This window comes from Tyto alba, unplaced genomic scaffold (assembly GCF_018691265.1).
Source record: "Tyto alba isolate M040663 unplaced genomic scaffold, T.alba_DEE_v4.0 Super-Scaffold_26, whole genome shotgun sequence".
Taxonomy (NCBI): domain Eukaryota; kingdom Metazoa; phylum Chordata; class Aves; order Strigiformes; family Tytonidae; genus Tyto; species Tyto alba.
Window position 1 is genome coordinate 18,161,001 of NW_024881300.1, and position 20,879 is coordinate 18,181,879.

At 38.9% G+C, this 20,879-nt stretch overlaps 2 protein-coding genes across 2 annotated transcripts in view; one reads left to right on the forward strand and one right to left on the reverse strand.

The window, feature by feature from the left end:
* The window catches only part of PKD1L2 (polycystin 1 like 2), a 41,374-nt gene that overhangs the window by 11,457 nt on the left and 9,038 nt on the right, over positions 1 to 20,879 (reverse strand). The window contains 26 exon segments of the mRNA XM_042797327.1: positions 13 to 124; positions 575 to 803; positions 1,587 to 1,815; positions 2,776 to 2,989; positions 3,533 to 3,759; positions 3,910 to 4,109; positions 4,584 to 4,730; positions 5,085 to 5,263; positions 5,479 to 5,580; positions 5,800 to 6,030; positions 6,463 to 6,656; positions 7,055 to 7,280; positions 7,938 to 8,072; positions 9,238 to 9,364; positions 10,257 to 10,381; positions 11,436 to 11,618; positions 13,003 to 13,128; positions 13,979 to 14,173; positions 14,652 to 14,797; positions 15,014 to 15,214; positions 15,716 to 15,857; positions 16,120 to 16,240; positions 16,944 to 17,145; positions 17,760 to 17,874; positions 19,001 to 19,050; positions 19,771 to 19,869. Of these exon segments, the coding sequence (XP_042653261.1) occupies positions 13 to 124; positions 575 to 803; positions 1,587 to 1,815; positions 2,776 to 2,989; positions 3,533 to 3,759; positions 3,910 to 4,109; positions 4,584 to 4,730; positions 5,085 to 5,263; positions 5,479 to 5,580; positions 5,800 to 6,030; positions 6,463 to 6,656; positions 7,055 to 7,280; positions 7,938 to 8,072; positions 9,238 to 9,364; positions 10,257 to 10,381; positions 11,436 to 11,618; positions 13,003 to 13,128; positions 13,979 to 14,173; positions 14,652 to 14,797; positions 15,014 to 15,214; positions 15,716 to 15,857; positions 16,120 to 16,240; positions 16,944 to 17,145; positions 17,760 to 17,874; positions 19,001 to 19,050; positions 19,771 to 19,869 (4,257 nt within the window).
* The window catches only part of BCO1 (beta-carotene oxygenase 1), a 68,602-nt gene that overhangs the window by 10,224 nt on the left and 37,499 nt on the right, over positions 1 to 20,879 (forward strand). The window lies entirely within an intron of this gene.

Genomic DNA, 20,879 nt, shown 5'->3' on the forward strand with positions numbered 1-20,879 from the left:
ATAATTTCTCACTTTAGAGAGAGTTACCTGGTGTAGATAAAGGCCCATCAATAACTGTGTTTTCTTCATCCTCGTGTTCCCCCTTCTTCAGAACCAGAGCAAAAAAAGCAGCAAATCCCAGCACCTGGAAAGAATTAGCTATAGAGTCATCATATGCCCATTACATATCAAGAAGGTCAGGCTTTGACCTGGATCCCTTTGGATCCAGACACTTGAGGAGAACAACTGTGTTTGGCTTTGAACTCACACAACTGAAGTTCATAAAGAGAACAGTGCACAGTGCTAGTGTCCAACCAGCTAAACTGATTTTACCATATGACATATCTTCCCTGGTCAGAAGCCCCATTAGCTATTAAACTCTAACAAAATAAGGGAGATGAAACTAATGGAGTTAATGTCATCAAAAAAAACAACAGAACTCTGTAAATCACCTGCTAGCTCTTGTTTTAAGGGCAAAGACTTCTCGTTTTACACGTTAAATCCTGTGGTTCTTTTGAACACATTAAATTGTCTTCCTGAAGTGATAGTAGAATGAGTTCATATTGGCCAGTGGTTGTATTTCTGAGGGTCTCACCTTTAAGGGCTGTGTGATGAAAAGACTTTCCAAGAAGGAGATGGCCATGGAGATTAGCCATTTGATGGAGTTCTCCTTGCCGTAATGCAGCCCATAGAGCATGGTAAAGAACCCAGATACACCACTGGTGGCTGCAACAAGGAACCAAGCAACGAACACAAAACACCAGGGCAGCCCTTTGGAAGAACTTCTCTTGCCATCACCAGAGAAGCTTGGAGTAAGGGAGCACCTTGGGAGTCAACCAGAAGAGAAAAAATCAGTCTGCAGTGGAACAGAACCCAAAATCACAGTCTTTGGGTTCAGTGGGGTTAGGCAACATCTTATGTTTTAAAGTCTTAATCAAAATATTCTAAATTCTTTTAACTAATGCAGTTATATAGGATACATGGGTAGCAAAAATATGAGGAAGTGTGCAGAGGTCAGCTAAAATCAAAACAATTATGGTGGGCTTATTTACTCCTCAGTTAATGCATAATTGAACCTCTAGTAGAAATATTGACAAATAAAACCATGAGTGCATTTTAGCTGCTGGATACATCTCTTGTGATCACCGTAAAGGCCAGAGAGATAATTAGTTCTATTGTTTCCAATACTTCCAAGTTAATTATATTTCACTGAAATATTTTTGCCTGCTTATTAATTTTTCCTTATCCAAATATTTTAAGAGACTTCTGAGACACTGGAGATCAGGGATTATTTCAGCCCTTTACTATCATGTGGCATAGTATTGTACTATTCGATTCTGGAGGCAAAAATTACGAAGAGTGATGATCTGTCATTATTGCTTTTGTGTGCAGTTCATAGTGCACTGAAATTTCTTTGTTGCATCTACAATAATGTAATAATAAAACATGTTTCTACAGCTATAATAATGGTTATCTAGCACATATTAAGCAGTAATGGTTATCTAGCACATATTAAGCAGTAATTATTTGGGCTCCATCATCCTAACCAGTTTTGAATTCATGACCTGAATTTACTTATACTGAGAATGAGATGAGAACTAGGTTACCTCTCACCGATGGATGCTGATGAGCAGATCCAGTTCTCCAGGAGGTTCTTCATGTGCTGAACCTGACAAACAGCTCGTGTGTAACTCTGAGGCATCTGAAATTTATGGGGCCCCAGTAATTCCAGCTCCATCTCTACATGCTGGAGTTGCATGTACAAGCAGCGATTGTAATCACTGTATTTCAGTCGCTCACACACTCCCTTCGCTGGAGTTGGGCTTCTTGTTTTTTCTGCAGGCAAAGAATTACTTATTTATTTTAAAAGAAAATTATCATAGCTATTCCTAGATTAAAATACCGTTCAGTACAAAGGGTAGCAGAATTGGAGCTCAAGATGATGAATGTGAGAAAATAAAGAGTAACGTTTGAAGGGACATGTAAAAGCAGCTGTAGTACTAGAGTTTAATGCTCTTCTTCTGGAATGGACTGGAATGGTTATCAGAAGACAACTTAGAGGCCTTAAAACCTTAATAGAGGTCAGATAAGATAAAATATTTGTTACCCATGCAATTAGTAGGTTGGTACACTCATTGGAAAAGCCAATTGTGAGTCTTAATGAAATCAGTGGGATTGTTTATTCACATATTCTTGTTTAATTGAAAATAAATGAATGCCTAAGTTAAGAGTCTGACTGAAAGGAACAACTGCACAAAGCCAAGAAGAAAAAAAGGACAGGACAAAAAGACTATGGAACAACTGATATTTCTGAGTTTTTATGCTGTTAGATACTGATCTTGCTCCCAAGCCAGGCTGGTAGCTAACAATTAATTCTACAGTATAGGGAATAGAGATATCACTGTGTCTTTGCTTAGTTGGATGCTCAGTTGGGCACAGTGAAAAGACAAGAGGCGATGGGCACAAATTAAAACATGGGAAATTCTGTCCGAACGTGAAGAAAAACTTCTGTATTGTGTGGGCTGTTGGACACTGAAACAGGTTGCTCAGAGAATTTGTGGAGTCTCCATCTTTGGAGACATCCAGTGTCTGACTGGGCGTCATCCTGGTCAACCTGCTCCAGCTGACCCTGCTCTGAGCAGACAATCTCCAGAGATCCCTTCCAACCTCAACTATTATGTGATTCTGTAATTGTCTTTGAGTCAGAAAGTAAGAAGAGCTTGAGTTATCACATCCAGCATTACCATCATTTTCACTACAAATGTTTCAGCAGGCGTAGCGCATTGTGTTGTTTACCTTGTATATCCATAGCACCAAATGTGACAATTATAGGGTCATCCTTCTTGCTCTCCTCATAAAACTCTTGCCCAGCTCTGTTTTGCTGGCAGATTATGTCCTCAACCAATGCCAAAAGTGTGTTGATGTTAGTTGATTTTCCAAGATCTGATACTGAAGTGAGAGATGGAGTCTTCAGGACTTTAAAGAGTGAGTTGGCAATTCTTCTTATGTCCTAGAAAAGACAACAGCAACACAGCAGTGAATCTGGGTGCAGTGACTTAAGCTGATGTGACCTGAAGGCACCACTGCCTGCGAGCTGCACCAATCGCTAAAATCTCCAGAATGGATAAGGATAGCACATCTACAGTGCTGGATGTGACAGGCAGATTTCAATGAGTTCAGAAAGACAGCTTTCAGGGTTCAAAAATACAGCTTACCTGCCTGAAGACCTAAGCTAAGAAAGACGGGCTCTATGATACCTTTTATCTTCACTGTCTTGCTTAATGTTTGTTTTCACCCCTGAACACAGGGATTTTGTCACACATAATAATTGTACAAGGAATGGGATGTACATAGGGAGATCTTAATGAAGTCAGGGATTCCAGGTAAATGGATCAGTCAGTGCTTTGCACCAGTGCATAACGGGCTTTTCACTTGAGACAAACTGAAGGGCATCTACCAGGGAAGATGCTTGCTGTTAAATTGGGGGTGTCAGGTAGCGCATGGCAGCAGAGGGCAGTGTGGGACTCACTGGGGAGCAGCCACAGGGACTTGCCTTTATCACAGCCTCTGGAGTGAGCGAGACAGCCTGGGTGACCTCTGGGGTGGGAGGTAGGCTTGGGGACACTCGACCATTCTTTCCCGGTTTCTTGTCTCTCTCCTGTGTGGCTGGCTGGGATCTTATGTTCCTAAAGATCTGCACAATGAGCAGGTTGATGGGGAACATGAGGAGGGAGCTCTCAAAGCCAATCATCACTTCTTGCCACGTGAACTCGATCTTACCTGTCAAGATCAAACAGAGGGGAGGAGTAAAAATAACCCCAGGAACCATCAGATCCCACTCTTGTGAAAAAGCCCATTTGGTCAACTGTCTTGTTTCTAGGTTCTGCTGTCTCTCTATTTCCCTGCACAAACAATAGTGCAATTTGTTACCCAAATCCATTTTCTGCTCAGCTGGATCCTTTGGCACTCCCCAGAACATGATGCTGGTCAGCATGGTGCAGAGAAGCAGTGAGAAGCAGCATGACACGCGCTGGGCTCGTGTGAAGGAGCTTCGTGGGGAGCGGCTGAAAACCGAGTACCAGATGTGCCCGTCCTGGAAACCCTTGGAGGTCTTAATGAAAAACAGATTGCTGGGAAAGAGGAGAGGGAAACCAAATGGATACTTAGAGAAGAATAAAGCTGTAGTTCAGGGTCCTGACCTGTTCATGCTACTAGGCACTATCAGAAGAAGGTATAGCTATGAGAAATTACCAAATATCACAGCTCAATTTGCATGGAATGGTCATAGCTACTTATGTTTTTTCCTTCTGGCCACACTGTGGAGGGAATGCTAGTCATGAGCAGTTTCTATATAAATTGTTAGGGAAATTATGCATAAGAAGATGCTTGGGTTTCTCAGGCTATCCTTCTTTAATGCCAATAGTTCCCATGTGGTATTACTGTTAGGGTAACAATTAGACTTATTTAACTATCCTTCCTCTTTTCTTTGTTCAGAGCCCTTTGAGGGCAATGGAAAGACCTCCCTTGTTTTCATTTTTGTCTAGAGGCATACTTGCTTTTCTAGACTGACTATCAAGAGTAAAAAAGTCCATAAAATAACATACCTGAACTGCTTCATGTCCTGTTCTGTAGCTACTGGGAACACTTTATCTAGGACACATTCTCCAATATCAACAGCTAGCCAGGAGTTACAGAGGAAGTACCATTTCTGATCCCATGCCAGATCATGGACCAATACTCGATTCACATACCTGTTGGAAAAACATACGGGGCACATTCACTTGTAACTGAAGTGTATGAATCTGAGAACTCAAGAGGACTATAGAGGATAAACTGTGGCCTTCAGCTTCTTACGTTGTGTCTAAACTGTAAGGCACAGAACACATCCCATCCTGTACTGGACACAGGATATGGGAAGCACTTCTGGTTCTGCACTTTAGATTATGATTTGATCTATTCATCTGCAAAAATGAGAAAGTAGCACTTCTTTCTTTTCCAGAACTGTAGAAAGGATAATTTTAAAATACTAGAAGAAGAAAACTGTTATAATTATTAAAAAATATTTGTGGATCTTTACTTCCCAGGATCTTCAGATTGACACTTACCAAGATGGACTGTCCCCTGAATTATCATGCCACAGTCTAATACTCTGCAGTTCCCCAAGAGGGAATAAGGTGCAGAGTAGGAAAACATCCACTCCTCCACGTTCAAAAACTGGTGTATCAGGATCAGTTAGATGGTGTGGCTCACTCTCTCCTTCCAGTCCATAGAGGGTGAGAGTCACCTGGAGGATAAGATGGCAAAATGAAGACTTGCACACCTTGATGCTATGTATGATTATTCCTCTGGCATACTCTTCCCGCTTTCATCAAATCTAAGGACTTTATGGCTTAGACACTGTATTTGAGATATTCTGTTTAATAGCCTCAGCTGTTCCCTTATTCATCCAGTTCTCTAAATGAGTGCATAAACTGTGTTATCACACAGTGCCTTTGATACCTTGGAGGTTGTGGCTGCCCCGCGGCGATGCCCTGTAAAAACTGTCACAAGATAACGATACTGAGCAAAGGGATCATTGTCTTCCAGAACTGTGATTTTCACCTGCAGAGTGACACAATACAAGTAGTGTGTTAGTTGTTCTGTAAGTATGGATTCCTTAAAACTGTGGATAGAGGTTTGTCATCTTGTGACATATATTTACCAGTAAACAGAGAGTTACAGGGAAGGGAGTAGGTTTGGTTGAAGACTTCCTATTAAAACTCGCTAGGCAAAGTGGGAATTGATCTAAATACATTCAGTCTTTATTAGCTGAAAACTTACTTTGGCACTATCCTGGATGTCTTTCCTTCGAGCCCAAATAACTACAAGCACATATATCAGAAAAATGCATCCCACAGTTGTCACCACCACAGGGTTGTCCACAAATGTACTAAATAGCTGTGCCGTTTTGCTAATGTCTATGGCATTGGGTATGACGAAGAAAGAGCTCCCGAAGAAGGTCAGATGGTTGCAGAGGCACTGTGTGCTTCTAGAATTCGTTTTCGGTCCTACCTGAAAACCAGAAAAATTCCCTGATAAAACATTTGTCCTCAGAGTATTGGATAACTTACCAAGCAAATGAAAAGACAGTGCTGAGATTGGTAAGTTAGTGTGCAGAACTGCTATAGAGAAGAGAATTGTTTAAGTTACAATAAGGAATATTAATTCTAATTTCTAGCCAGAAACTGGTGTTGTAATATAATACAGCCTTGTCAGAATGGTTCCATTTCTTCTTATATAGAAGCCCATACCAAGAAATTGAAATGGAAATGTCATTTGAAGCTTAGTCTGGTATAACTAAACTTCTTCAGTTTATTAAAAAATCTTAGAATGATCTTGCTTTATGGTGTGAGTTCAGTGACATCATTTTACTACAATATGGTGGTTATAAGGTCTAGCTTTGAATTATATAATATAAACATTGCTTTGTTTCACTCTACTTACATGACATCCATAGCTGTTCCAGGTCCCCTGGCGCTCATCCCAAAATACACAGCGGGATGCAAAGCAAGTGACAGCTATAGTTAGTCTGTCGTAGACTGTGGAATCCATTCCCATATCTTGTAAAACCATGAAATAGTAGGTTCCCTCTCCAAAAATTAGTTCTTCTGGGCTAAGAACCCAGATGTTTGTCTCACCTTGAACATAAATATTTTAGTTTCAGTGTATGAATAGAAAAGCTAGTTCAGCAGTAAGCAGCTGTATTGCATATAATCAAATAAACAAACTGAAGAAACAGGTATGAAATAATTCTTAGCAACTCATTGTTCAGACCATCCCACTCTTTGCTTCTATTAGTGAACACTGTATACTAGAGATCAGAACCCTGAAGCATGATGGATTAAAACTCCTTTGAGAGGTGTCTTTCCAGTTAGAGGTGTGAACTCATGGTCAAGGTTCATTCTGCAGATACATACATGTGTGTTAAGTTGTGGATGAGCACTCCCTACACTGACTGCACTTAACTTGCTATAAGTAGTGAAAGTCTTTTGGTTACATAAGCCCAAGTTCATGGATCACTAACAAGTTATCTTACCTCCAGTAGTTTTCTTATAGAACAGATGATTTTTCATATCGTAGTTAGTTTCATTTGGGCGATAACCATACCCTAAGTAGAGTATTAGTGGAATGTCACGTTCAGATTCCAGGTGGATCACTATAGATGTGTTTTCTGATGTAACATTGACTTGGAAAGTACTAAAATTGCCCAGATTCAACAGAATCTTATCTTCCTGAGTTGCTGAAAGCCTTGGTAACATTATCTGGTTTTAAACAGAAAGACATAGCTTTAAATACAGCGAAGTACAGTATAGCCACATGCTAGATAATCTTTTTTAATAACATAGAGAAAGCATGGCCAGCAAATTTACTGGCTTCAAAGTAGTTTTCTTGATAGTGTCAGCTAATCTCTGAAAAGTTCATTTGAAACCTTTGTAGACTTCTCACAGAGTCTATGACCCTTGGTGAACTAAGAGCTGAGATTATGACTGAAACCCTGGATACATGAAGAGCATATATGAATGATTTAAATGTCAGCTCATACATTGGCTAGGAAGCCCAAACAGTAGTAATATGAACATACAGTTGTTGGATGTGGAAATCAGACGTTACATTGTGTTTTGGGATGACTGTCATCTGGAGTCTGTTTCCACAACCATTAGCATTCTCACAACCATTTAAATGCAGAATAAGATACCTCCCTTTTAAGAAAAGACAGCAATATTTGTTATTTTATTTGTCACATCACACAAATCCCTCCATCATAAATGCAGACACCATGATCCCATTATATAATGTAATGAATGCTACCAACATTTGCAGTCACATCACAGAAGATGATAACACAAATGACAGTTTGTTAATAGAGAAAGGAAAAAAATGGGAAAAAGAAGAAGAGGAATAGAAAATAGTGGGCTTACCTCGATGTTCTCTTTGAGATTGCTGATTGGTATGATCAAGCCATCCAGACCAGTGAGACTTAGACCTCCCACTGTTCCACTAATGTCAAAACTGGTGTCACTGGAGAAAAAGGGATTCACGGTAAAGCTCACCATCTATGAGCAAGACAGTAAGAATCAGGAAATTGAGCTGATATTAATATTTCATTATATTCACACTCTAAATTGCTGAATAGTGAAAGCCTAAGCTCAGAGCTGAACAGTACTTAACTTAAAAGAAGCCTGCATCCAGATTTAAATAAGAAGCTGCCTTATCTCTAAGGTAGGTCAAACACAAACCTTGAAAGTGATTTTGATTCTGAAATGTGATATGCATACAACAAAGTTTATGGTTTCCATTCATTGTGACCCTTTTGCCTTTTGGACACCAGATATCAAAATGCAGTTGCATATGCCTCTTAAAGTAACTCCACCAAAGCTAGGCTGTGGCACCCCTCTTGGTATTAGAAACAGAAGTCTATTTCTACTGTGGTAGCAATGCACAGAGGGGTATGTTAGAGTTGTCAGTCCCATGAGAGGATTCAGGAGCCTCTCCTAATGCACAGGTAAAACAATGGATGTATTTCCACTGGTTTCAATGGGCTCTGGACATTTTTTTAGCAGAGCTGAAAATGGCACAATGGAAAAAAAAAAAGTATTTTTTGCAGGTGTTGTAGGGATTTCTTGAGAGTGTGAAATCAACCAGAGAGGCCTTTATAAAATTGATTTTAAAAATATGACAATAATATGCAATCTATTGTTCTGAGAGAAAAAAGCACCATATCTTAACACAGCTGAAGGATGTGTTATCATATGGGCATTCGCAGGCCTTTTGTCTCCTGTAGGATCTGAGTGCCCAGATTTCTATCTGGGGTGAAACAGGAATGCTGCAGGTTAGTCTTAATGGTAATATGGACTCCAAGCTGTTGTACCATCCCCAGAGCGTAAGATGTAAACAAACAACAAATAGATTTCTAGATATTGATTCATTCCATTGCCTTCTCTAGTCAGGCAGGTATGAATCAGGAGTGTATGTGAGGGGCTGAGGCGATGGGGAACTTAAACTTTCAGTCCTCCTTAGCTTGCCAAACCAACCTCAGGCAATTAAGATAAATGAAAAGCCTCTTTGACAAAAAATATTTCAAATTATTTTCTTGGCATGACAGGAGGGATGACTTGTGTGCTTGTGTATTCGTTGTAAAAGAAGAAAAGATTCTAAAAGCACTAGATCAAGAATGTAAGTTGCAGATCAGGTTGAGTCAGGGAAAAGCTGTTTACTTGCCCTTATATCCACTGTTTCATCATCAACTCCTGAAACAATGAGAGAGGAAGCAGGTGGGAGAGTAAAGCTGGCAGAGCTGGAAGTGGAGATGTTAATGGATGTGCCATCCATGTTTTCTGTTTGTAATCTGTCCAGTTGGGGTTGGACACAAGCAAGACAGAATAAAAGAGAAATTAAAAAAAACCAAAAACAAAAACAAAAAAACAAAAAACAGCAACAAACCAACCAACCAAAAAAAAACCCAACCCCAAAAAACCAAACCAAACAAAAACCCATCAATCAATAGTCTGGACTTTATATCTAGAGAAAAAGCTTTCTCACTTCATGAGTGTAACTTAGTTGAAAAACTCTTTCTAACTCTGCCAGTAAACACTTTGTACATTAATCTGTCCCTAATGTGGTAATCTACATAACGCTACCACAGAATCATCAAAAAAAGGGGTGGAATTGGCCTATCTGGATAGGAAGTTGGACCCAACTAGGTGTACTTATGTGAAAGATGTACCTGGTTTCTGTGTGGACATGCTCTTGATTTGAATGCACAGTTAAATGTGGATAAAAACCAGGGTCTTGGGAAACAATTTAGGGATGATTATAGGGAATGGAGAATGCTCGTCAGGCTCCTCATGATTATGTTTGCTTCTGCCAAGCTGGTTACAATTCTATATAACATGTCATTATTGGCAACTTGGAAAAGAAAAAAACCCCTTAACTGGCATGACATGAGTTTTCCACATAATTTCAAAGGTAAGCAGCTACTGCCTCACACAGGAAATAGTAGTAAATTCTCTGCTGGTTAAAGAAGACACAGTGTGAGATTTTGTAAGGTGGGGTTACTGAAGCTAATTGGAGTCCAAGCTGTTCTTACTATCAGTAATGACAGCCTCATTGCACTGCTGAAGTTGTCATTGTGCTACAATATTTAGTTGGGTGGTTCCATTTAAGGACAATGTGATGAATATTTGGGACAAATCTGATTAACTGGTGGGAGTCTAGGTGGGAGACACTGTTACTGTTACCTGTGTATATACATGGTGGCAGAAGGAGTGGTAAGGACTGTTGGTTCATCGTCCGGTTCTTTCCCAAACAGGAGGGCACTCTGTAGATTTTCGACTGTATTCAGGAGCTGGTGTGACACTGAACTCTGGAAAACGATTAGAGGAGGAAACTTGCAATTCAAAATCATCAAGTTGCACACTATTTGCCTTTTACTTCCTTCTAGGAAAAAATACTAATTTTCAGTGTCTTGCAAAGCTGGCAAACTTGGTGATGTGCTGCTTAATCTCAGAGAAAGTTATTCTAATCAGCAATTAAATTTCTGTAATTCTCATTAAAATGTTGCAGACAGCAAATGAATGTCTTCTACCTTTAACTTTTATTTTCTATTATTTATAACTTCTAAACATTGAAATTTGAAGCACTATAAACATGACATATGACATATATTTAATGCAAGATAGTCATGTACTTCTGTGCATTAATGCCCTTTAGCTGCACACTTTAGTGTTTAGTTACTTGAAAAAGCAAGACCTAATTACATATTAATTGTGTATTATTAGTGTGTTATCCTGGGGGGTATCACAGAGTTCATAATCTTTTCCCTCAGGTTGGATTTATTTCATGCCCTTGCAGTGATGAAAATTAAAGTATGTTCAGCCCAGGAAGAACACAAAGGCAACTGTGACAAGTCACGTATGATAGGAAAGGATGGGACAAAATAAACATGTTGCATAATTCTGAACAGAAAATCAGAGTGGGCTGTCTGAAAAAGTGTAAGCAGCATACAAAGCTGATTCCAACTTTGAAGTAGTGGAGCCAGTCATGAATATTGAATACCTGTGGCTTCCTTGGATTATGGGGCAAAAGGTGGGAATAGAATCAAATCTGAAAAAAATTCTGTGTGTTTGTCATCTGTTAGAGGTCATGCATTGATGCTGTGTTCTCCATTGCTCTATCCTGTTCAGCTTTAAATGTAACAAATCTAAGAGGCTTCTATCATCTTCATTAGCAGACCGTTCAGTCTAACAGGTCTAGCTGAGGAGAAGTTTCCTTTGATATTCAAGTCTATCATGATGTCACAATGAACCCTACCCAGTGCCAATTTAAAAACATGAGAGGAAGCAGAACTCTTAAAAACCTTCCAAAGCAAGCTGATGTTCACACACAGTCCACTACAAACTGGACCAAACCAAAATTACCTGTTCTGCCTCTGGCACTGAAGTGTTCACAGCTCTGATTTCTACAGAAGCTTTAAGAACATTGCTCACTGCATTAAATAGGTAGTTGGCTGCATCCTTTAGCTTCGTATCATCTCTGCTGTCCTCTGTGTTTACAGTGAGCAAAGAAGCACTGACATCTTTTAAAGTATTGCTAGCTTCCACCTGCATGGGAAACAAGTGGAAAAGTTTATGTATGTTGTTACTACAAATGATAGAAGTGACACATCTGTCATTTACTGAATATTGCAATTTAAGTAATCTCATGGGACTATTGGTGGCTAATGCTATTTTTACTATAATTATTTGTGCTGGGGTAATACCTCAAATGCCAATAAATTAATATACTAGATGGCATACTAACATGTAATACAGACCTGAAAAATTCTGCTTCTACAGATCTAATCCATAAAACAGGTTAATAACATCTGAAGGAAGCTTGTCTGTCAAACACTGGGCAAGGATACAGTTTACATGTACAGTAATGTAGTAAATTAGGTTATACTTTTGCGTGGTGTGTCCAAAAAATACCACCATATTGTCAAGTGCATGTACATTTCAATCTCAGTTTCCACAAACCCTATTGAATTAACAACAAGTAATACCTGTGGCCTTGTGCTGTGCTAAATGCTAAAGGAGAATGAGTTTTAAAATTTTTATTTTGTGCCTGAATGCAGCCAGTGATAGCTTTGTGATTGTGAAAGCACTGACCAGCTTTTAGCCCAGAATGGCGAGGGAGCCCAGCAAATTCATTGCAAGCTTCAACATATCCATTCCCACAGTCTGCAAACACTTAGGAGCCTTACTGTAGGGTGAGTGCTGAATCTGAGTGATGTTCTAGTCTTGCCAAAGTTAACCACATACTGCTGAAATGCTCCCAAGGCATTGTCTGGCTGCAACTGTATAATACATCAGAAACCAGGACAGCTCTTTTTATTGCCAGTGTATTTGGGAAACTTCCCCAGTGACTGTTCTGTTCTCCTATGTGTTCACTCCCTATGCATAAATAGCATCATCTACTAATAATGTCATGTTGCCAGATAAGATTCAAGAAATGCTTTTTTGAGGCCAGTCTGAACATTTGCGCCCAGTCCCTCTGGGTTCTGTCACGTTCCTGCCTCGCTGACAGCTTGCCTGTGTGCATTTTGTGACAGTGCATGGATCAGGGATGAGTGGATTTGAGCAATTCTAGAAATACCCTCCTGGGCTCTTTTTCTTCAGGATTCTAAGAGTGCCTTACAAGATAAAATATACATCCTAACGTGCCTCTGACTAAAAGTTAGGGTTTCCATCTTGAAGTTGTGTCATAAAATGTAACTGGCCACACAGTGATAGCCTGGATTTTAGTGGTTGCTGAGACAGTCTGAGTCCAAATTCACTTACTCTAAACAGCAAAATGTATTCCTTTCTGGTCAAAATACACATGCTGTACAGTTGAAAAATGGGTAAAGAACAGGTAACTGTAAGTCATCGGAACTTCCAAGGTCAGTGGGGTACAGTAGAGTCTATACTGTTAGTGTGAGGAGATATAGCATGAATTACTTCTTACCTGTGCTGAGACAGACAGCTCTTCACTCCTGTAAGTGATTTCTTTCAATACTTCTGACATCTGAAGAGCAGTCTGCACTGATGTTACGTTAACAGCAGAGAGAGTTGTTAGCATCAGCCCTCGGAGCTTGGGATGAAAAGGGGTAATTAGGCAAAGGAATAAGATGCTAATTAGAACTGTGCGAGTAGTGCTGTATATTGACAGACAGGCTTGCTGTAAATTATGCAGTAGACTAAGACTCCACAACAAGGATCATTTGAACTGATATTAAGCCTACTGACAAGATGCCACTTGCCTTAGCAACTGTATAATCATGAATTTTATGTTACCTCCCAGCACAGAGAATTTATACCTCTAACATCCATTAATAACAAGGAGAGTTATTTGTGAGAATTTATACTAATGTATATGACTTACTGTATACATGCCACTTCCAGAGAAAGCAGAGCCATGTATGATTGATGTTACTCGAGTAATGAATCATAATTGAAGGATACATTGCATTTCTCTAGATCTTTTAATCCGAGGCACTCAGAGCACTGTACAAATACAAGTCTATATCTGAAACAAGCTGGTAGCTGAAATGAACAAACTAAAATTACCTGCCATCTAGTACTTTTGGGGAAAATTAGATAAGATATTTCTCACACAGGAGAGGCTGTTTTATTAATACTTAAATTGTTTGTGGAAAATCAGGTTAATTGTAAGTTTAAAAACACCATCCAAATTAGTTTAACACAATAACAATTGGGAATTTATTATTTTACTGATGGATGATAAAACAAATTATTTATGTGGGCAAACATTGAAAAATAGCTGAAACCAGTGCCAAACACTGAGACAGTTGCTAGAAACTTGAAACCCCCATTGATTTCAGGTGGTGATATAGGAGCTTTTTATTACTTAAGAGCTGTCAAAGAATATGAAGAGTCCGTTATATTGCATTGTACTGCAGGAAAACAAGTGTACGGCTGACCTCTTTTCGTGTGTTCATCTGCAAAGATATGTTAAAGCTTTCTTCTTGGATCCCCTGATTAAGGACAGATGTCACTGACTTATACAGCTGCAAAAGACTCATGCTGTTGTTCCCATCTTTTAGAATGGTTTTTGCCTTCTCAGATACAATAGATTGCAGGGTCAGGTTCCCTTCCATCATATCTGCATGTCCAACCTGATGAAGAAATCAGATATGTTCTTAACATTGCCAGGACTGTTATAATTATCTTTGAACAGCTTCCATGATCATGTTAGTGACAGCCTAGCTAAAGTGGGACAGAAAACTTTTTGTTCCCCATTTTTAATGATTTCTTTTTAATGACCTGATAAGGATATCCTTAGTGTGGCATAGGGGCAGAAGCAGGAGTTTTCTGGGGCCTAGAGACAGTTACTCCAGACTCCCTAAATACAGCTTATGCTGCCCAATGTCTAAATAGATAATCTTTTAATCTTCTATTCTAGTAAAAGGGCAGTAGAAGATTCTTTTGACTACCTTAAATCCACAGAGAATAGTCTCTGTTAGGTAGGAAAATGGTGATTATGGCACATTCAGAAGGAAGTAATACATGTAAAATAGGAAGAAACTCCAAAAGTGAATTGCAGGTTAGGTATCAACTTGAGAGATCTTGAAATAAAGTAATACTACTGTGTACCTTCACTGAAGCATTAGTTTGAACTGTATCACCAAAGTTGTTGCTAACAGTAATTGTCATATGTAAAATGAAGTTATTTTCCTCTTCTCCAAGTGGAAGATAAACTGGGAAGAGTTCAGGATCTGGGCCACAGTGCAGGAGAGAATCTGAAACAGGAAAGAGGGGGTCATCTACCAGCCACCACACAGACACCTCCTGTTCTCTAAGAACAGGGGACTCAGGGCTTGCTCAGTGCAGGCCTGGGTGACCCGTTATTAGTCTCTGTGGGGAGCAGAAGCAGGTGGTGCCTTTGCTCTTGTTAGCAACAGTGCTTGCTTGACCATGGAGAAGCAGTTAGGCAAACAGTTCACCTCAGGACTTACTTGATTTCAGATAGAAGCAGTATGTGAGCTGCCTGTTACGACTGGATTGGCATGAATCTGCCAAGCAAGGAGTGCTGCAGGAGACTGTGAACATGGTGAGCACTGATCCCTGCTTGGGAGACACGGCACAGGTGGGGATCTCGGGCGGAGGCACGGTGCTGACAAGGTATGTTTCCTCCCCGTAGCCACGCTGCGTCATTGCTGGGAGTGGAGGGAGCAGAACGTCAGCAGTAATCATGCCCTGGCAGCACTGATCTTCAGACATACATCTTGCCTACTTAGCAATGATGTTGTTTGTTCAGGCACCAGAAACATTAGGGTGGGCCTAATCAGAAATTAAATCCTACTACTGAGTAAGCCATAAGAGGAAAAGAACTATTAAAAACATCTTAGTGTTTGCATTATAATGCAAAGCTGTATTATTTGATCAAGAGTTTAGCACAACTTCATTTCCAGATGGGCCTTAACAAAGTTATTAACAGCTTGGAATAAGATAACTGAATTTGTCGTGCTGTGCAACATCCCAGAACAAATTTAGCTCTTAATTATTTTAAAGATCCCGCAGGTAAAGTAACAGCTCTTAAATTGTAGACTAATTTAACTTCATACTTGTCAGCGAGGCTATGTGCATGTAATGTTAGTGTGATGTCACGACAGCAGAGACTATCTCAAAGGAACTTGAACATCCCTGCTTGCCCCTACCTGTTACTTTAATCTGAAAAGCTTCTCCCTGTGTCTGCAAGAAGGAGCTGTTAATTTTCAACACGGATGTGTTGCTTTGAAGCAAATTCAAAGAGTTCTGCCGGAAACCAGTCAGGCCACAGGCTAGAGGGAGGGGCATAGGCTAGAAAATCAGACAGAAAAGAAAACGTGACAGTAGAGGCTCTTTGCTGGGATCTCTGTTGTGATTTATCAGGAGCAGGGTGGCAGTTTGGTGCCCTTCATTATGCCCCTCCCAAAACAGGCACCCCCTTATCTCAGTCTGCACACTATTGTTTCCAAAGCATCCATTTGACAAAGTATCATTCTGAGGCCACATGGCTTTCTTTCAGGATGGATGTTTATTTTTGTGTGTGCAGTATCTCTGACAAATCTGATGCTCTTACCTTGGTTTGCAATGTGTTATCTAGATACCAGTTATAATATATGGTTTGGGAGTCGTTCTGTCCAGAGATACTCAAAACAACTTCATCACTAGCATTCACTGGCTTGCAGTTTGCCTCACACCTGTAGGGAAGTAAGACAGTAGTTACAGGTAGTGACTGTAAGAGATGTCATAGTCCTTGATGTTTATTGTTTTACTCTCATTTGATGAAAATCTGCGAAAGCCCTGCAATATGAGAGAGGTGACACATGACTCACAAATAGCAAAATACTTAAAGCAAGAAATTTAGGAACCTTCATATTCAACATGACTGAGGCCCAGAACCCTCAAACTATTTATGTTGCAAAACTGATTCAGGCTCTCAAATGAAGCCTCCTCTATTTAAGCTCCCGAAATGATTATATTAACAGATTACCAAAATGCCACTGCTCTTTAATAAGGCACTAGACTCTTGAAGAATAGATTTTTTAAGGCAGTAATGTGTCTAGTAGAAATTTCAGACATATCTTATGATATTTATTCCCATTGTTTCAATTAAGTTTGCATATGGAAATCTCCAACATTGAAAGGATATAGTGGGGTCAAAAACCCTCAATGGCTTTGAGAAGAATATTATTCAGTTTATTAAAGGATTATGTTCAGCAATGTGGAATGGAAAATGTAGCAAGACCCATTTTGTCTGTAATTCTTGTGATGGTAAGGTATAAATAGATTTACAACAATAAGTATGTTATCGCTTTATTATCATTATTGGTAACTGTGGCCTTGAACTATGTTTGTGTAGTAATAAAATTAACCAGTGAATACTAGGGTTTAAAAACAGACCTTATTTCCAGTTGCAGTTCTTGTTTTGCAGTCACATAGAGACATTGCTCATCCTGCTTCTCTTCATGGTTTCGGACTGTAACTCTGACAGTCACTGCTGACTTTGGAGGAGGAAGGCAGTAAGGTGGGATTTGCACCTCAGTTTGGTTGGTTAGGATTATCTGTTGCTGCACACATTTGTTCCACTCAGGCCAGCAAGCTCCTGCACAAACATTTCCTTTATAATTAAAGTAGCCACAACATCCAGTGTCTCTTATAAAGGTCTTTGCTGCCATAGGTTTCAAAGACCTTTATAGAGCAAACAAATTTCCTGAACCCAGTTTAAAGAGTGGGTAATCAGAGTTCAGAGTACAGGCTGACTTCTTCAAAGTAAGAGGTCAGGGATAAATGTGGGGACAGAACACAGATGTCCTGAATCTCAATCCAGTTTTCAGCCATAAATGCTTTTGCATCATGTTTGATGCTAATTATTGCTGGTTTATTGAGACACATGTACCTTGCAAATGCCTAACTATGTAAGTCATTTGGGATTAGTTCTTGGCTATGAGGGTGAGGGCTTAGGATGGGTAGATCTTGAAAAACTGAAACGTAGGAGAAAAGACAACACAGAGTACTATGGCATATTATATACCATAATTAGTTCAGTGTTAAAACCAGGGTAAGGTAAAAGGACAGTCTTCATTTACAGTGAGTGGAAAACTTTAAAGGCAGAGAGTAAACCATCCATTAGTCAGATTTTCACCACTTGATCTGACATGACAGAGAGTTTTACTCATCAAACATAAGCTGCTGGAAAAGTTCAGGAAATGTACCTACCACAGGACCAGAGAAAACTGGAATTATTGGTGTCTGGCCAGCCAAGTGTAACAGTTGTGAAAGGATCCACATGGCGACTTGGTTGAATATATATTTTGTTTTCTCTTTTGTGATCCTAAATAACAAGTAAACATATCAGTTAGGACAGGAGCATGTATAAACACGTATGTATTTATAATGAAAAAGGTCTAAAAGTTTAGAACTGAAATCTCTGTATGCAGATCTGTAGTTTAAATGATCTTTCCCTGATCAGAGGTAGTATGGAAATAGAAGCTATGGGAGTAGAAGCAGATGGCATTGAGAAATTGTGTGACAAAATACTCCCAAATGTGTTAGTAGCTTAGGACCCCAGCTCCCATTTTCAGAAGTAATGCAAAACTAATTCCCATTAATTTTCCACTTCTGGACCAAGATCTTTTACCCTTGGGCAATCATTTGTCTTCTAGTACATCTTCTAGTATATTCCTTTTTTACCTGAATTGGATACATTAAAGCTATAGGTAAAGAGAAGAAGAAGGTAGCTGAATTTGTCTTTCTGTGCAACAAACTTTGATAAACTTAGTTTTGAATTAGATTTATATTCCTCTCATGCAATATATTCTTATAGGCAATCTGTAAAGCATGATGCCTTCTTGTGAAGTAGCATGTCTCCTACAGCAGATATGTGTCTGCTAGTGCTATAGCTAAAAACTAGACATTTAAGTTGATAATAAAATATTATACCTGGCAATTCTATTATTTAAATTTGTGCAGCTGCTAGCAATTGGTGTATCGTTAGTTTCTCAGTTTGCCATGAACTGGAAATTTCTTCTTTGCAAAGTACCTTAAACAGTCCAATTCAGAATCAGGAAATACTTAGAAACAATATAAAAATGTAGTAAACTCTGCTTGAAGGATAGTCCCTCAAAGAGAGTTTTCCATTAGTCAAGTACATAAGTTAAAAATTCATCTAAGTTCATTTCAATTTTGAAAACTGAGTCATTGTGAAAAGTTAATTTTCCCTAATCTTGTAACTGTTACTTGCAGACTTTTATGAATTGTAGATTGAATGCCTGTAAACATATTTGTCTCAGAGACTTTTGGTGCAGATTTTATGTTAAACTATATGGGGCACAGAAAATGTAGTCCATAATCTAGTATGCTACAAATACTTCTTTTCAATATTTTATGCAGCACTTTTACTGGTAAGAAAAATTTCTAAGCATTTCCGTTTTAAAGAATGATCCTTAAATAATACTTACATTTTTCTTTGGGGTATTTGTTTGGGAGCTGCCTTCTTCCTTAGCAGAATCTGTTTAATACAAAAAAGAGCAGAATATTTTAGCACTACCTGTAAAGCTTTCAGACATCGTCAGTGAATATGACTTAAATACACAGGATTTGACTACTAACCATCTAAAAGATAGGGCTATAAGAATCAGACTTTATAACTGTGATAAACAGTCTAGTCACAATAGGTAAAATTGTAACAACAAGCTAGTCACATACTGTAAAGATGATGATCCTGATTCTTCAATCATAATTGTGTAAATCAAAATAAAGTCACAGAAAGTGATGGAGTTTCATCAATAAACAGAGAGAAAATTAGGGAAAGCACTGGAAAAGTCTTAATATGATTAGTGCTTAAATCACTTTATTTCTGATATAATCTGCTTGTGTAAATGCAAAGATGAGCCATCTAGAAGGATTTACTGACAGCAATTTATGAAACTGCTGTGATGCAAGTATTCCTGGTTCAGAACTATGTCCCGAGCCGTAAACTTCACTAATTATTTCTAGGACAAATAGCAAATGTGCACTGTGTAGCATATACAGAGCGATGCTAATTTATGACTACTTCAAAGCCAAGAAATCTGCCTTCATCAGAAAGAAGCCTCCACAGAAGTTTTCAGCACTATTGCTAGAAGGAGAGCAATTACTAGATGCAAACCATAAACACTCCATGAAATGCTTTGATTGCAAAAAGACACTTATGTGGTCAAAACCAGCACTGTCAGATTATTGCAATTACCTTTTTTATGAGAGCTGTTTGCCAACACAGTGATGAACCCAAGATCCAGACTCATGTTTGAGAAGGCATTCATGGCCACCACTTTCACTAGAAAAGTACCTAAAGAAGACAAATGACCAGTTAAGAATAGCAGTGGGACCAGTCTACCACATGTGGTTTATAAAATCCAATTTGTAAAGAAAATCCTATTCTTTTCTGTTAAGAGTTTTGGGGGTTTTCTGATGAGTTTCCACTGCTGAAAGGCTTTTCAAAGAATGTTCTTCCACTTTATCTCAGCTTTTTAATAGCTCAGCTGCCTTGGTCCTAGCACTTGCCGTGCTGTTCACCGTCAGCTGGCCATGGTATTACCACACAGGAAACTAGAGGTGTGCAAATACTGGAGTCCAAATGAGTTTAGACATCTTGAGAGAGCAGCTGTCTTGTTTGAAAATTCCTGCCTGAAGGGAAGTAATGTTCAAATGGGTATAGGGAGACCCAATAAAACTTTTAATATTGAATAATTTTAAAACATGAAATGAAATCATAATTAGCTTCTAGTGTTCCAGCTTTGGCGTGGGATTTGAATAGTTCATTAGAGGAGGAAACTTTTTTATCTTCTGCCACTGAATTAACTCTTAAGGGCAATCTCCCTAATCCCACATTTTAAAGGCTTTGATTTCTTAATAATGGAAAGAAAAAATTACTAAAATGCTTATTCATAAGTCAAACAAAACCTATGTGTTGGAGACCAATGCACAGAAATCTCTCCTTTTCTTTGTCATCTCTACTGAGAACTCATCAGGTTATTAATTACTGCAGTGTAAAATGCAGATGAGTGTAAACTTGAAAAGTTATACATCTGAACAAAAAGGAGGAAAACACTTTGATTCAGGAAAATATCATGATTTGTACTTGAAACAGACTATGTCATGAAAAAATAAACCCTGGTTCACTACATCTTTTTATTGAAAAAATCAGGTGAAGTGCTTTCAGTCTCCATGTGGAGACCCATTTGTCAGTCCAGTTTTTTTAGCCCACTTGGGTATCAGTAAGACTGTGCTGTTCATACTGATCTGCAGACCAAGTTTGAGCAGTTCAAATTCAAATTCAGGTGTATATTATCATTCCTA